General features: G+C 40.4%; 2 protein-coding genes across 10 annotated transcripts in view; both read left to right on the top strand.

Annotated features, from left to right (window-relative positions):
• gmeb2 (glucocorticoid modulatory element binding protein 2) overlaps positions 1–4,219 on the top strand; it is a 54,630-nt gene extending 50,411 nt beyond the window's left edge. For all 7 annotated transcript variants that reach the window (XM_069883704.1, XM_069883706.1, XM_069883705.1 and 4 more), the window contains one exon: positions 3,354–4,219. In XM_069883704.1, coding sequence (XP_069739805.1) covers positions 3,354–4,006 — 653 coding nt within the window. In that variant the 3' untranslated portion in view covers positions 4,007–4,219. The remainder of the gene's footprint in view (positions 1–3,353) is intronic.
• Positions 4,220–13,855: 9,636 nt separating this feature from the next.
• helz2a (helicase with zinc finger 2a) overlaps positions 13,856–16,606 on the top strand; it is a 125,573-nt gene continuing 122,822 nt past the window's right edge. For all 3 annotated transcript variants that reach the window (XM_069883696.1, XM_069883697.1, XM_069883695.1), the window contains exon 1: positions 13,856–14,113. The gene's annotated coding sequence lies outside the window, so the exon portion shown is untranslated. The remainder of the gene's footprint in view (positions 14,114–16,606) is intronic.

Genomic DNA, 16,606 nt, shown 5'->3' with positions numbered 1-16,606 from the left:
ATTAATGAGGAAACCTTTGACAGAAGGGAAGGTTGTGAGCATTAATGTCTATCATATCTGTCAAACTTTTACAATACATCTGAAAATCCCTGAGATTCAGAAGCATTCAAACATTGTGAAAAATGAAGCAAACTTAAAAATTTTTAACTTTTAAAATTGCAATTAAATAATTAAGTAAACACACACACAAAAAAGCCAATGAGGAAAAAAAGGAGATAAAATGACCACAATAATTACTTATAATACCTCCAAAAACATTTAATTGAAATGATGTGTGACCATGTTAAACCTGTTTGTTAAAATAATGAATAAAATAAAGAAAAAAACTAAATCTAATCTATCCCCTCCCTCTAATTAAGGTTACATTATAAGTTGATTTTAAAAAAATCAATAATATGTAACCACTGGCGATCCCTGGAGAACAGGCAATGAACTACCGGAACATACAATAATTGTTAATTCTTCCACTTATAAAAACATTCTAAGAATGGGCTCCACAATTTTTTATCTTTAATATTGTACATAATTTTCTCAAAACTTGAATAGAACATTACATCATAAAGCCACTATGTATGAGTAGGGGATGAATCATCTTTCCATTTCAATAAAATTGCTCGTCTGGCTATCAATGTGGTAAAAAGCTAAAACTTTTTCCTGAGTTGCCGATATAAGTTTATCTGAATCATGAGAAAAACCAACCAAAGCAATTAATGGGCAAGGTTCCAAATTGATCTTAAGAATTGTTGATAAAGTTTGGAAAATGTCTTTTCAGAATCTCTCTAAATATGGGCACTCCCAAAACATATGGATCAGAGCAGCTTCAAAAATTTTGCATTTTTCACATAAATATTAGTTAATTTAAGTTTGGACACATGAGTTCTGTGTACCACCTTAAATTGTAATAAACAGTGTCTTGCACAAAATGAGGAATCATTAATCAAACTGAGAATAGCATACCAATCTTCATCTGAAAATGTTAAGTTCAAATCTCGTTCCCAATTGTACGAATTAACAGCCATTTTAATTTTGTTTGGGACTAAAGGGTTTTGTTGGCACTAACAAAGGAACAGCAGTGGAGAATACACCAGACAATGGTAAATTCAAAATAATAGTTTTTATTAAACTATTAATAACATTTTTTACTTATCTCTAAATTTAACCCCATATGCGCAAATGTGTGTGTAATAAAGTCCCACTCTGGAAAGTCAATTTTTTTAATTTCAGCATAATTTTAGTCTTGCTTGAAGGTCTTAAAGTTTCAGGTCAGAAACAATTATAAAGAGCTTTTAAACATCAGGCTTCTTTAAACTCACAATGCTTTCGATGAGCTGATCTTAAGAGATAGATATTCTTTTAGCAGGTGACCATCTTCAAAGCTACTAATGTATCTCCTGTGAAAAGGAGAATGCAAGTTCTGTCTTCCCAGATCAAATCTTCTTTTGAATAAAGACTTTGGAATCTGTTTTCCAAATGAAGCTGCCCTCTTTATCTTAAAGAGACATTAGAAGTAGCTTCTCTTTTGAAATCTACTTATTCTGTGTCCCCCTTTACTTAGAAGTAACACATAACCGCACCTATTCTGGTTACTGTAATTCAGCCCTGTCTTCCACAAGGTTCCAACTCCTGTGTGTGTCACAGAGCTTTGACTTCTGAAACTGATACAAAAATGTCTGAATTCGATAATATAGTTCTCCAAATCATGTGACAGTTACATCATCAACGACGTCAGTCTGAATTCTTGGAAACCACATGACTATTAGTTTAATTTCTACCAAACTTCTTGACTTTTTCAAAACCATTCTATATCCATAAAAACCTCTGACCTCATCTCTGTCCAAGAGGCTTAAGTGGTTTGATTTAAAAACAGATGGCTTCCTTCAGCAGTTCTAATCGAGTACTTAGATACTTCAGTATTTAATAAAGCAAACACTTCATTGTTCTTGAATAATTAGATCCATTAGCTCTGTCTTTCTGGACGCTGCAACTCCGAGAATTAACTCTCTTCTATGAGTATAATGTACTGTGACCTGTGTGTGTAACCCTATAACCAACCCACAACTAACCTAAGACGTATTTATAAGAAATATAGCTCAACATTAACCTAAATATTTATATTAGGACAAATCCATTACACTAATCACTCTTAATCCCAGTTATAGGAACTGAATTTAAATCCAATAAATTATTATAAATACATGATGTTAATCCACCATTAAAATAAAACCGTAAATTAAAAAACAGATCAAAATTATTTATGTTGGAAATTCATGAAAAATCCAAAAGCTTAGATGGAACAAAATGTCTAATTTGTAAATATCTAAAAAATATCTAATTTGTAAATATCTGTTGGAAAGAGTAATAGCAGTGGTATTCTTAACCACATCTCGTTTGGTCTTGAATGGAACTCTCATGTCTTTGTTGAAGCTGCTTCATAATCGTTTGGTTTCCTTATCTGTTTGCAATGCTTCAAACTTAATTTTTAAACCTCTGTATAGCCACACTGTGTCGAGATTTGAACCCTGTTTCAGTAAATGGGTTACTGGATCTAGATGTTCAATACATCCCAACGAAGAATGTTGTGGGGTACATCAAAAGTCATGGTTTAGCTTTCTATTTTTTTAGGGTAGACTTTGTTCTGCTGCTACCTCTTGTCTGGTGATGGAATCACTAAGGATCCAGCAAGTTACTAGAGCAAGTTGCAAACTTAGTTCACAGATCAGCTATAAACAGTAATGGTTCAGTGTTGAACACACATTTTAGGCTAATCTTTATTTGATGCATAAAAGTTTGTATTAATATTGGAAACCATATAATTTTACCCTACGTGTATCTGAAGGATCAGAGATTGACTCATTCTCTGCAACTTTGCTTTTCTTGCATCTCTAGTCCAATTTCTCACTCTTAGAAAAGAGAAGGAATATGAGGGAGATGTTCAATAGGGAGGATCTGGTGAAACTGCTTTCCACATTTTGTGGAAACTGACACTGGAGCTCTTACTAACACGAGCTTCTTACTAATTAAATCGATAAAAAGTTCAGGAATATACCCTGAGAACCATTTAGAATATGGAGTATCCTATCCCTTGGAGTAATTGAGGTGAGCAAATATGGAGAGTACACAAGCAAGAAAATGGATGGAAGAATAGGCTGATAGGATGAGATTGAATGGAGGAGGAGCAAGAGGTGTAATTTAAAGAATTGTTTTAAATAGCCTATTTTGGGCTATTTATTCATTGTAGTTCTAATCACCATCTTGTACTCTTTACTTGTTAATTTTAATATGATTTTTGTTTGGTGTTGCATGTAAAATACATGAAGCATCTGTGAATGCTCTTTGTTTTGTATTTGGTTTAGCTTTGGAACAACAATGTGATGAGCATCGAAAACGAGCCAAAGAATTAAAGCACAAATCCCAGCACCTGAATAATGTTCTCATGACCTTGACTCCAATAGCAGCAGCACCTCCTTCCAAACGGTCTCGCCTTACAAGGGCAACATCAGGACCAGCAACTGTGGCAGCTCAAATGGTTACAACATCACAATCAGGCCAGATTGCACTGGCTTCTAGAGTGCCTGTGTCTCAGCTGACAAATATAGGAAAAATGGCAACATTATCCACTATTCCAGTCTCGGGGGTTGGCAAAATTCCACCACATACGACAACATTTACTGCCACAGCTTCGCCATTGATTGGAGGGTACAGTGTTCTGGCGTCAAGTCCTGGAATACCCAATGCAGTTGAAATCCATCCAGATGCTTCTAATTTGGCAGTGCTAAGCACAGCTGCTATCCAGGATGGGAACACGGTGTTGAAAGTAGTCAGTCCAATCCAGCTGTTCACTACAGTTCCTGGTCTCAATGCTGCACTTCATAATGCCAACCAAATGTCATCTGTTGGAAGCACATTTATGGCTATGTCTTCAGGCACGGCAGAAACCACATCAGGAGAAGGACCTACCACTATACAGGTAACATCAATAAATGAAGAACATGAACAGAAACCATAGTTTTGGAATAATGCCTTCTGGCATTATTAGAATATTGTGTTCAAATGACTTGTTACTGAATGTAACATTTCAGAATTGTACAGAATGGTTTCTGAACTGCTGTGACTAAATAATAATTAGTAAAATTGAAAGCAGCAAAATCATGGATCAGATGCAGGTTTCTCAACTCTTTCAGACTGTGTCTTAAGTACAGAAATAAAGACATTTATCAGATATGCTTGGTAGAGTTATTTATAATGCATTTTGTGGAGCTTTGCACTGTATTTTGTGTGCTGCTTTAATATCAAATAACACTCAAACTTGTTACATTATTGCTTTAAAAAACAATGACTATTATGGACATTTTTCTTTTCAATAGGTGCTCTCACTGGTTTCTAAAAATTATTTTATTGTGTTGTGCTCCTTGGATAATTACATGGTTAATCAGGAGAATTTGTAAATGGATGTTTTAATTTGTTTAGAATCAAATATTGTGTATTCATTGTATTTAAAATAAGACTAGCACATAACTGAAAAGATTTATGATTTTGTCACATAAAACAATTGCAACCAGGGAAATACAAAATATTTGGACAGACTCCCTCGACTTGCAACCTATCCGTTCATACAATTGAAAAAAAAATACTGTATAAATTAACATCATAAATTAGCATCACTGCTTTCTACCATTGAGGGCTGGTGGGAGGCTGTCTGGAGACTCCTGGTGGCCCGCTTTCAGTCCCTGCACTGGTCCCATTGCCTCATTCTCTCCCAGCGGCTTGTTGTCAGTCCCCGCACTGATCCCACCGCTCCGCTCCTCCCTGTCAGCTAGCCACCAGCCCCCACACTGAACCCACTGCCTCACTCCCAATGGACGAATGATTAAAATAGATACAGTGAATTTCTGACTTGCATCCATTTCAAGATATGACCGGTCAGTCAGAGCAGGCACGGACACATGTCGGGGTGTATTTGTATTAAGATATGAACTAATTGATTTTTAAAAATATTGTTTACATATTGTGTATGAAATTATTATTTGATTTCTGTTTTAAAGGACACCCTTTTATATGGTACCATTTTTTATTAATGATAAAAATATAGTTATGTGAATGAATACCTAAACAAAATTAATATGCATTTCCTTTGCAGAGAGTTTAGGTGTCATTTGAAGAATTTGACATACATTTTTGTTTTGCACAGCAGCATTTAAAAAAAACAATGGAATCGAAATGAAAGTTAAACTAATGAGACAAACTGGAAAGGAATTTTGTCAATGCCTTCCTCTCTTACAATGGGATATGTAAATATAAAAATCACAGCATCTGCAGATATTTGTATTCCACAAAGAATTCCAAGAAATTGATTCTTAATTACATAGATTGGCTTTCAAAATAGTTTATAAATACCATAATTTGAGAGATATTTACAATCTCTGAGCAGTACTGTGTCCTTCTCTCTAAAGTTTATCACATTTTCTTTGACAATGAAGTTTAAAAGTTACTATTCCATTTCCTTATGCAGAAAGTTTGCATGTGATCATAAATCAGTTAATTTTCAGAGGTAAATTGGTTTAGCCTTTTTTTTAAGCTGAAGGAAAGCACAGTTTGCAGAATAGTAAATAAAAATCTTTGTTTTTTAATGAATTGAGACTTAAAATTTGTCCCTTGTTCTTCAAGAAGTCTTTTAATTTGTTCACATAGTGCAGTTAAAACAATGGTATCTAACCTGCTTCTGGGTCCATAAGAAGAAAAATTAAAACAGCTTTCTAATCAGTTTGCAAATAGGGATTTTACATTTTCCAAGAACCTAATGGCTTGCCTTTATTATTCTTTCACATTAATCACATAGTTGAGATTAGCACCGTAGAAGAGCAGAAGATTGCTGACACAGGCCAATTTGCATTTTGTTGTATTAAATAACTGAATGAGCAAGGAGATGATCTGCTCTTCAGTTTTAATTACATTTGCCAAACCCTGAAATGAAATTACAGACTATAACTCATTCATTGATGGATTTTATATTTCATAATATCTTTGTGAAATGTCTTGTTTGAAAAGTTTTGAGTGTTTTTAAAGGTTTTGTTGCATTTGTTGTGAAGAAAACCAATACTTTTGGTTCCAGGAGTGTTAAAGGTTTTTGCAATGTCAAGGTGATGAAGCTCCTGTGTGAAAGTAATTTGTAAACAATTTCAAGAATATTCAGCATGTTTTTTGAGTATTTATTTATATATTTTTTCTTTTTTTTTAAAGTTATCATTTAAGTGAAAAGTATGTTTAATATAAGTGTTGTAATTTAAACAAACTTCATTTGATGAAACTTTTAAATACATAAAAAACAGATTTTTAAACAAAAGGGATCTAAGGTTGCATTTATATAGCACCTTATGTTGAACTATCTCAAAATGGACTGCAGTTGCTCCATTTATTTGGAAAGAATGGAAAGTATCAAATGTCAACAGTAACTTCTTGGATAGAATGGATAAAAGCATTATGTTGGTTACATCTGACTGAAGAGTTTGGGATGTGAAAAACTGATCAGAAAGTGAGTAGGTGTCAAATATCATTGTATAAAATATGAATGCTCAGAATTGTTCAGTATGCGATTAAAACTGTTTCAGTTTAAACATCTTTTGGGGTTAGGAAGCAAAACCTTTGTAAATAAAAATTATGTAACATAGAAACCTTTTTTGCAAAACAACCTCCATTGCCTAATTTCTATATTTGTGTCTGTTAGTTGAACTCCATGCGGTTGCTGTACTGTACTATTTTGTCTGTGGCATAAAAGCCATTTTTCCCATTTTGTACAAACTTTTGCTGGCTTACATTGGGTAACTCAAAGCATTGAAATAATAAAAAAAAACTTTGTCTTGCTTTGAAGGAAATTCAGACTTTTTTGCAAGGAAGTATGAATATAAGGTTAGATAAATCTGTCTGCTAGCTTTGCATTGCACAGGATGAGCTTCATATACTTTTTAATGTTGCCAAATGATTCAGTTTGAGTATCTGAATCAACATTTCCAATTCATTATTATTTTTGCTGATGCCTTGAAGATTGGATTCCACAATTGCCTATTTTCTATGAAAATAGTAAGGTTCTAACTCGTGCTTCTTTATCTGTATATTTAAATACCCCTTAACCATTTTGAAATCTGCCAGTGCCCATTGTGGTGGTATGTAGAAAATTAGCTGTGATAATTCCAATGTTGTGTAAATAATTCTGTTCTGAAGGTTTGGAGGGTTATTTATCCCAAGGAAGTCTGCGTTGGCTCAACTGCATTTCCTTTCGAGCAGAGTTTGGAGTAATTTGCTTGTATTCATGGAACACTGCCTTTCAAAAACCATTTCCATCTGAAAATTGCAGCAGGGATGGAGGGGAGAAGCAGGTAAGTAAAGAATCGTGTTTTTGATTTAAAAAAAAACACAATCAAGATTGTTTAATTTAATCAGTTTAACTCCAAGGTTTATGTGCTTTTTGTACTGCTTTTCAAGAATTGTCAGTGCAGGTATGTCAGGCATAAATGGTGCACACCTCCTAGGCTTGATCCAAAGACACTGGGAAGCTAGAAAGGAAATTCCAGGTGTCCTGTCTGAAGTTTTTGAGTTGTTATTAAGTGCAGGTGAGGTGCCATACTGGATGGTGGCAAATGTGCCTCTATTCAAGAAGGGCTGCAGGAAAAAGCCTGAGAACGACAGGCCAGTGAGCCTAACATCTGTGGATGGTTGTGGATGGTAAATGACTGGAGAGTATTCAGAGGGAGAAGATATACATACACTTGTATGGATAATGGCAATTAGGGAATAGTCAGCATGGTTTTGTAGATGGGAGGTCATGTCTCACAAATCTGATTGAGATTTTTCAAAATGTGACCAAGCTTAATGAGGGCAGAGCTATAGAGGTATATATGGATTTCAGCAAAGCATTTGATAAGGTTCTGCACAGTCGGTCGCACAGGATCCGAGATGAGATTTGATAGAAAATGGGCTTCGTGGAAAAAAGCAAAGGGTGATGATAGACTATTGTTTTTCAGATTAGAGGTCTGTGACTAGCGGCATGCCTCAGGTTTTGCTGCTGAGCCTATTGCTGTTTGTCAGCTCTATCAATGATTTTTATGAAAACGTACACGGCATTATTAGCAAGTTTGTGATGATACTAAAGTGTCTGGTATTAGAGATCGTGAAGATGTTTGCCAAGGATTGAAGCAGGATCTTGAATGGTTGGGCAAGTGGGCAGAGTAATGGTTGATGGAACTTTTGGGAGGTCTAATCTAAGTAGGACCTACACAGTAAATGGTAGGGATCAGTTCTAGAGCAGAGGGATCTGGAGGTGGACATACATAGTGCCTTTAAAGTTGCATGGGTCCTCTACCGGCACCACCTACGGCTCCTAGAACGCTTCCACCAGCGTTGTCTCCGCTCCATCCTCAACATCCATTGGAGCGCTTACATCCCTAACGTCGAAGTACTCGAGATGGCAGAGGTCGACAGCATCGAGTCCACGCTGCTGAAGATCCAGCTGCGCTGGATGGGTCACGTCTCCAGAATGGAGGACCATCGCCTTCCCAAGATCGTGTTATATGGCGAGCTCTCCACTGGCCACCGTGACAGAGGTGCACCAAAGAAAAGGTACAAGGACTGCCTAAAGAAATCTCTTGGTGCCTGCCACATTGACCACCGCCAGTGGGCTGATAACGCCTCAAACCGTGCATCTTGGCGCCTCACAGTTCGGCGGGCAGCAACCTCCTTTGAAGAAGACCGCAGAGCCCACCTCACTGACAAAAGGCAAAGGAGGAAAAACCCAACACCCAACCCCAACCCACCAATTTTCCCCTGCAACCGCTGCAACCGTGTCTGCCTGTCCCACATCGGACTTGTCAGCCACAAACGAGCCTGCAGCTGACGTGGACTTTTTACCCCCTCCATAAATCTTCGTCCGCGAAGCCAAGCCAAAGAAAAAAAAGAAAAGAAAGACAGGTAGATAGGGTGGTCAAAAAGATTTATGAGCACATTGGCCTTCATCAGTCAGAGAATTGAGTATGGACATCGGGGGTCATGTTGCAACTGTATAAGATGTTGGTGAGGCCCCATTTGGAGTATTATGTTAATTTAAATCTTTCGCCTGAAGTGGTAGCTTGAATGTTTCCACAACCCTGCAGCTGAACTCTAATAACATTTTGCCTCCTACTTTCACTGGGGAGCAACAAAATATGCGTTCCCCATGATAAATGTGTGAAACATTGGTAGTAATGCAGTATATTCTCATCCCGCCCCCCCCAAATCCCAGCACTTGTTTCATTGTTGGAAGTGCATGAAATAACATCTAAAGAGCTTTGGACAAAATTGTCTGATATATTGGTTTACAGGCTGTAATCCTCGATTGGATGATGAGATGTTCAAAAAGTGGAATGCTATTTCTGCTCCTTTAATCCTCTAAATAAATCAAATGCTGGTGTGGAACTTGTTAATATTTGGTTCTATAGGTGAACTATTTGGTTATAGGAGTTTGCCTGAAAAATAAACTAGTATCATTGGACTAATTGTTGCAGTAGCAAGCACCCATTGACTTGCTATTTGTCTGCAGGCATTCCAAGTTTGAGCTTAGCCACGTGCCTTCTTATTTATCAGCCAGAAAGGATAGATCCAAAACTCAAAAATTCTAGTGACAAAGTAATATTTAAATAGTGCCAGTGAATGCAACTTTACACAACTGCTGTGCAACGTGGATATTGTAATTTGCAACAATCAAAACTGCAAGTGGTGCTGAGACATAGCCATCTTTGTTATTGGAATGGACTGGAATGGTGGAAGAAAGCCAAACAATGCCATCTGATTCATTTATCTTTACCTTGCTTTTCTGACAACAGAAATATGATTAGATGAGATCTGACAGTTCACTCGAGCGTGAGTTAAACATTAAGCAAGGACACACAGATGACTATGCTCTCAAATGTCCCCTTGAATTTATGCAAGGGAAAATGTGTAAATGCCATTTTATCATAGATAAAAGAGTTTTGTGCATGTAGACCTTGACTTAGGATGGGGTTCAGTTCTGGGACTTGCATTGCAATAAAAATGATCGTAAGTCAGGGTCTACCTGTACAGGTAATATTCCGTATTGTCCCTGCCGGGAGGCCGAGGTGGTGCCAGTTAATTAGGGGCAGCGGTGTCACCTCACAGCCTACGTTGTGATTTGGAACACGGCAGATTGCTGTCACTCTCTCTCCCTCTTCAATCTCTCTCCCTCCCCAGAGTCGGAAATCTGCGCGTGTGTTCCAAATCGCCTTTTTTAAAGAAATGGCGTCGGGTCTGTGAAAGCATGTTTCCATCAACTACAAGAGGAGCCCCAAAATGATGACGTGGTGGGGGGAGTGGGGGGGGAGGAGGGGGGGGGGGTGGCAGTGGGAAGCCATCTGCGTGTGCTGACTGGACGGAAGCATTTCCTTCAGAGAAGGAAAAGCAACCACGTTGATACAGGTAGATCCCAACTTACCTTGATTCAAAACAGATTCTGATCATCATAAGTTTGATATGTCATAATTTAGGGTCTATCTGCATTACCAATCATTCATGTAGAACCTTAAAAAGACAAAATCCTTCAGTATCTTGGACAGTACCTCATGTAGATTTTGTGACTTGTGAATGCATCCAACAATAATAATATCCACCAACCAACAAGAAATTGGTATCACTTTAGCTGAGTGTTTCTCCCATGCCTACCTGTGTTTACAAAAGGCTACAAGAATTGTGCCAGGAATTTTATTTAAAACAAAAAAAGGCCAGAATTCCACCCTTTCCTTCTACAGTCTTTGTCTTGGTGATTCAACTCCTGATACTGATCAGATCATATTTGCCTGCTTGCATTGACCTCATTGGTTGTCAGGTATAATTGTCATAGTTTCCTTTTATTCTTTTGGGTAAGTTCACGATGCTGTGTGCCACCTGCGCATAAACTGTTCACAATGGTGTCTGTGCCAAAAATGATGCCAAATGAAACAAATTCTCTGCTGCCTACCCTCTATTCCCTGCATTTCATGCTATCTAAAAGGCTTTTAAATCCTACTATCATATCTGCTTCCACCACCACCATCAACCGTCTATTCAGGACACCAACCACTGTCTGAAAAAACGCAGCCAACCCCCCCCCCCCCCCCCCCACACCGAAACTCATGGCCTCTAGTATATGATATTTTTATCTGTAAAAGATTCTGACTGTCCATTCTTATAATTTTATGAACTATTGGGTCTCTTGCCCGCCAACTAAAACAGCATGTTTGTCAGTTTTAATTTGCATTTAAGAATTTCAGGAGGAGAAAGTGCAGTTTCAATTCTTCACCCATTTCCCTTTTGTTTCCTCCACTCTTCCTCTGCAAGATTGACAACTAGATTGGTGCGGCCTCAGGCACCCATGGCGAGCTTGAGCATCAATGTTGATGCCATTCTGTTGGGGGGTGCTCAGATGGAAGATGAGGTGTTGTTCCTTCAATTTGCGAGTGGTCTCAGTCTGGCAGTGTGAGACCATGGACGGACATGCCAGCAAGGGAATGAGATGGAGTACTGAAATGCGTGGCTACTGGGATATCCACGCTATTGCAGCGGACAGACCCAAAGTGCATACTGAGAACTTTGAGTTTATTTGGCAGAACAGAAGGCTAGTGAATGCCAAGAAAGGAACGTCCTCTCATACTTCTCTGGCTCATCCTTCAGCCCTACTGATGCCCAGTGCCTCATTCTCTACCCGAGGCAGACTCTGCTCATTCTATTTTGGTCTCATCATTTACCTCACGATCCACAAAAAAAGAGGAAGCAAGTATTTTGTTCCCCAAATTATATTTATAATATACAGTTCCACAACTAATATGTGGTTGCTATATTTACATTGTATCAACATGACATCAAATTGTCATTTCCAAACATTCTAACTACACGCAACTGGGTCCAGAGGAAAAAGAACTGAGTTTAAAGATGTCACAAAGGATTGGTGAGAAGAGACCAGTTTAATCTCCACCAAACTTCAGCCAGTCCCTCGGCGTGTACTTCTGCACCTTGGTCATCTGATCATGGACAACTTTTTATACTGGAAGACTTGGAAGTTTTAGACAGACTAACAGGCCCTTTTCAAGATATGGGCTATCTTTCAAGGGCAGTGAATATTAATTTGCTGTACATCCTTGGGGACAGCTTGTGATGTCACTGCTCAGGATGAGCCTTGATGCACACCCACAGCCATCCTTACCCCCTGGACACTCATTGTTTGCCTTTGAAGGGCAAATAAAGGAAATATAAATATTTTTATGCATCTTGCATGCATGACCATAAATTGAATCTTGAACCTCAGCGTGCATGAAGAACCTGCCACGGAGCACCCTTCACATCACCAGCCATGCAGATTTCCATCCTTATTTGATGGTTTTAATGATGGAAGCAGACTCGACTCATCAGGATATGATCTGCGGACATCCTTTCTATCAATGTGTGATGAAGTCAAACATGAAGATCTGCAGGCACCATGGTTGAAGTTAAAACACAATGCTGGAGAAACTCAGCAGGTCAAACAGTGTCCTTTATAGAGCAAAGGTTTCAGACTTGACATAGCCAAAGTTTCAGACTTGAGCCCTTCATCAAGGTATAGAAAATGTTGGCAGGCGTCTGAACAAAAGAATAGGGGAAGGAGTGGTTGCAAAGGCAGGAGGTGATAGATGGAGAAGGGAGGGTTCAGAAGTGATCAAGGGGAAGAGAGAGGGGGAGAGGAAAGCAAATTAGTAGAAAGTGGAAAATTCGATGTTCATGCCATCTGGCTGAGAGCACCCAGACGTAAAATCAAGTGCTGTTCCTCCAATTTCTTGGTGGGACAGTACATAATTCCATGGACAAACATGGGAGAGTGACACAGAACAGAAATGTTTGGCGACTGGGAGGTCTCTGTCACTCGTGCAGCTGGAGCGAAGTTGCTCAGCGAAGCGATCTCCCAACCTGCACCCAGTCTCTCCTGTTTGGGGCCTTGGACCATGGTGAGGGGGGAGGTGTGGGTGCAAGGGTGGCCTCCTGTAACCACAGGGGAAAGTGCTGTGGGGGGGGGGGAAACAATTGGTGAGGAGGGATGAGTGCACGAGGAAGCGATCCCTATGGAAGGCAGCGAAGGGATCCCACAGGTCGTGGGATCCTGTTGTAACTGCTGGAAATTCTTGAGGATAATGTATTGGATGCAGAGGCTGGTAGGAGAGGATAAAGGGGGATTCTATGTTTGTTACATCTGGGGGTAGAGGGGGCCTGGGCAGATGAGCGGGAACTGGAGGAGATGGGGGTAAGGGCTGAGTTGGTGGTGGAGGGGAAGCCACAATTGTGGAAGAAGGCAGACATTTAAGAAGGTCTGCACTGGAAGACGTCATCTTGGGAACGGATGTGGCACAGACGGAGACATTGAGAGAAGGGGATAGAATCGTTGCAGGGGACAGGGTGTGAGGAAGTGTAGTCAAGGTAGTTGTGGGAGATGGTGGGCTTGTAATATGTCCTGAGTTGGAGACGGGAAGATCCAGGAAGAGGAGATGGACCAGGTGAGTTTGAGATCGGGGTGGAAGTTGGTCGCAAAGTGGATGAAGTTGACGAGCCTGAGGCAGTCGTTGATATACCGGAGGAAGAGTTGGGGGGAAGGGGGGGGGGGTCTTGGCTGGGTCAGCTTGAGGCATGGATTGTTCCACAAAGCCCACACCCAGGCAGGCGAAGCTGGGACCCATGGCTACTCCTTTGATTTGGAGGAAGAGTTCAAGGAGAAGCTGTAGAAATGACTGCCCCAGGTATGGAAGTGAGACTGCAGGAAATAACACAAGATTGGGGCTGGATCGATTTGGCGTCAGAATTCTCCATCACACCCTGCTCTCTGCCACCGTCCCAGGTTCAGCTTTCACATTTGGCCGGGAGGCATCAGCGAGCCTTGAGGATCACGCCCCGCTTTTGTTTCCCCCCTCTCCAATGAGGTAATTTCCGAGAAAGCGCTTGACACGCTGAATCGAAACTGAATCTGAACGCGTCCACTTCGCCTGTCAACACCGGGCCGTCTATTGAAGGTGGCGCGTCCGCCGGCAGGGACCCACTTCTGAGAGGCTTCAGCCCCTGCCCCGTCCCGAAGTTCGAGGTAAGAGGGTCGAGGTTGACCAAGCAGGACGTCTGTTTCCTTCTCGGGACCACGTTCCGCTCGGTGCGTTTCCTACGGATAAAAGAGCTGGCGAGAACGGAGAACGGAGTAGCAGCCGCTCACATTATTCCGGTTCCGCACGCATTCAAAGGGGCAGAGAGGGTCGCAAACTGCAACTCATCCAAGGGGTGGGGGGGGGGGGGGGGGGGGGGGACGGGACTGAGACCTGGGCTGACGGTCCCTTTCTCAACCCCAAGAGCAGGTCATTTCCTTTCTCTACGGGGCTTTCAAGTCCGAGGTTGTGACCGAAACCGGCATTCAGATTTCCGAAAAGGAAAACTCGCCCGGTGGATCTTGATCTCTTTTTGGGGAGCGACAACAGCTGTCGTCAGGTGCAGGTTGGATCCACGCGAAAACCCCATCGCTGCTCCCCGTGAGAATCAGGGTGAGCGGCTCACTGGACGAGGGATCGCCCGACTGCTTGGACTCGCCAACTACCGCGGCGGCGGCTCCCTCTCACTGGCGCAACTCTGCTGAGATTCCATTCTATACAACAATTGCGTGTCAGAAACTGTGTGTATATCTCTATGTAGAAGTTTCGTTTCCTGCATTGATCTAACCATCAATTGGGCCACTTTATTCTCTTGTCTTTTGTCCAGTTTCATCCAACATTGGATCCAAATGAAGGTTAAAATCCCCTCCTCTCAATATATTTCCTTGTGTGTCTGCAATCTTCAAAAAAACAATCCTGCATAAACTTTTGATCCTCCTCCATAGGTGTATAAATATTGAGCAAATTCCAAAATTCTGATCTATTATTTCCTCCTCTATTTTGTTTGGTACATTTTTGTTAACTAATATGGCTACACCTCTAGCTTTTGAATTATAGGATGCTGCCGCTACATGCCCTACCCAGTCTCTCTTTAATTCGCTATGTTCCACTTCAGTAAGATGCGTTTCCTGCACAAATGCTTGATCTATTTTTTCCTTCTTCAATCAATTTAGTAGCCTCTTCCTTTTAATTTGGTTATGTATTCCATTAATGTTTATAGTCATATAGTTTAACGTGGCCATCTTATATCTTGCTTACACCGCGCCACCTGCATCCCCCTTTTTCCCATTTTCATCTCTTAGTTTTCCCTTATTAAACTCAATCTATGACAACACATTTAAAACATAAAATACCCCAATAGTTCTCATACCCAATAATATCTTAACCTCAAATGCCCCCCCTCTCTGAGTCGCCCCTTATCCCTTGCTGGGCAACCACAACTCCCCTTTCCATTTGGGGTTGTTTTTGCAGAAACCAGAGGTCAATGTCAATGCCATCCAGTTGAAGATGAGGTGTTGTTCCTCCAATTTGTGGGTGGTACCCATCCAGCATGGACGTCTGCAAAGAATGGGGCAGGGAATTAAAGTGGGTGGCCACTGGGAGATCAACGCTATTGCAATGGTGTCCAAACACAGTGATCTCCCAATCTGTGTCCAGTCTCTCCAACATAGAAGAGACCACAACAGGAGCACTGGATGCAGTAGACGATCCCCACAGATTCACGTGAAATGTTGCTTCACATGGAAGGACTGGTGGTGAGGGAGGAAATGTGGTTGCACTTCCAGCGGTCACGAGGCATAGCTCGTTCTCATCCTGAATAACATCTCTTTTGATGCTTCACTTAAATCATTAGGGTTCTGAATCAAAACTCGGATAATCTTTTTCCCTCACTGATGCTGCTTGACTTACTATGTTCCTGCAGCAGATTCTTTTTTGCTCTGGAGAACCAGTATTTGTATCAGTTGTGACAGATTATGTTATATTTTATATTATGGATAGATATGTTTTTGAAAAATAGATTTGTGGGGTTTTAATTAGGTCACAAACAGATACAAACATTTTAAAACCGATCTCATTTTAAAATGCAACAGTTATGCATAAGGTAGTGTCTACAAATCTGCAAAGACAATAGACTCCTGTGCTGGAGATTTTCACAGTGAGGTGCAAATGGAAAGGCCCATCTCAGGAAACTGATACGATCTCTCATGAATTTGGAGTTAGCAAGCTGTTTTGGTGGAGTGTGCTGTTTTAGGAGGGTCATGTGGTTTTGCAAGCAGAAAGAGCCAAAAGGGTTTTTCTCTAAGTGTGACACAAAGAGAGAGAGAGAGAGACTGCTGGTTTTCTGTATTGGCTTTTGGAAGCTTGTTTTAAACCCCATTTTGAAGACAGGTTGTGAGTTCTGAGTTCAGCCTGTTCAAAGCCATTGTGGTCCATAGAAGAGGAGATGGCTGGCTGTATAATGTTTTGCCTGAGATGAGGGAAACAGAAAAGGAACTCTGTGGTGACCTGAAAGAAAGAGGTTAACATCTGGAAAACCCTGATGGGGAAAGTTTCTTTGACAAAACATTGAAGTGACAGATGGAAGCAAATCAGTTTGTGTCCAATGCCATGAATCTTTCTCTGAAACTAATAAGAACCTTCTTGAGCACTAACCATATAAG

Source organism: Narcine bancroftii, chromosome 6, assembly GCF_036971445.1.
Source record: "Narcine bancroftii isolate sNarBan1 chromosome 6, sNarBan1.hap1, whole genome shotgun sequence".
Classification (NCBI taxonomy): Eukaryota; Metazoa; Chordata; class Chondrichthyes; order Torpediniformes; family Narcinidae; genus Narcine; species Narcine bancroftii.
The sequence above is the reverse complement of the archived record's forward strand: the minus strand, read 5'-3'. Positions and strand labels throughout refer to the sequence as shown.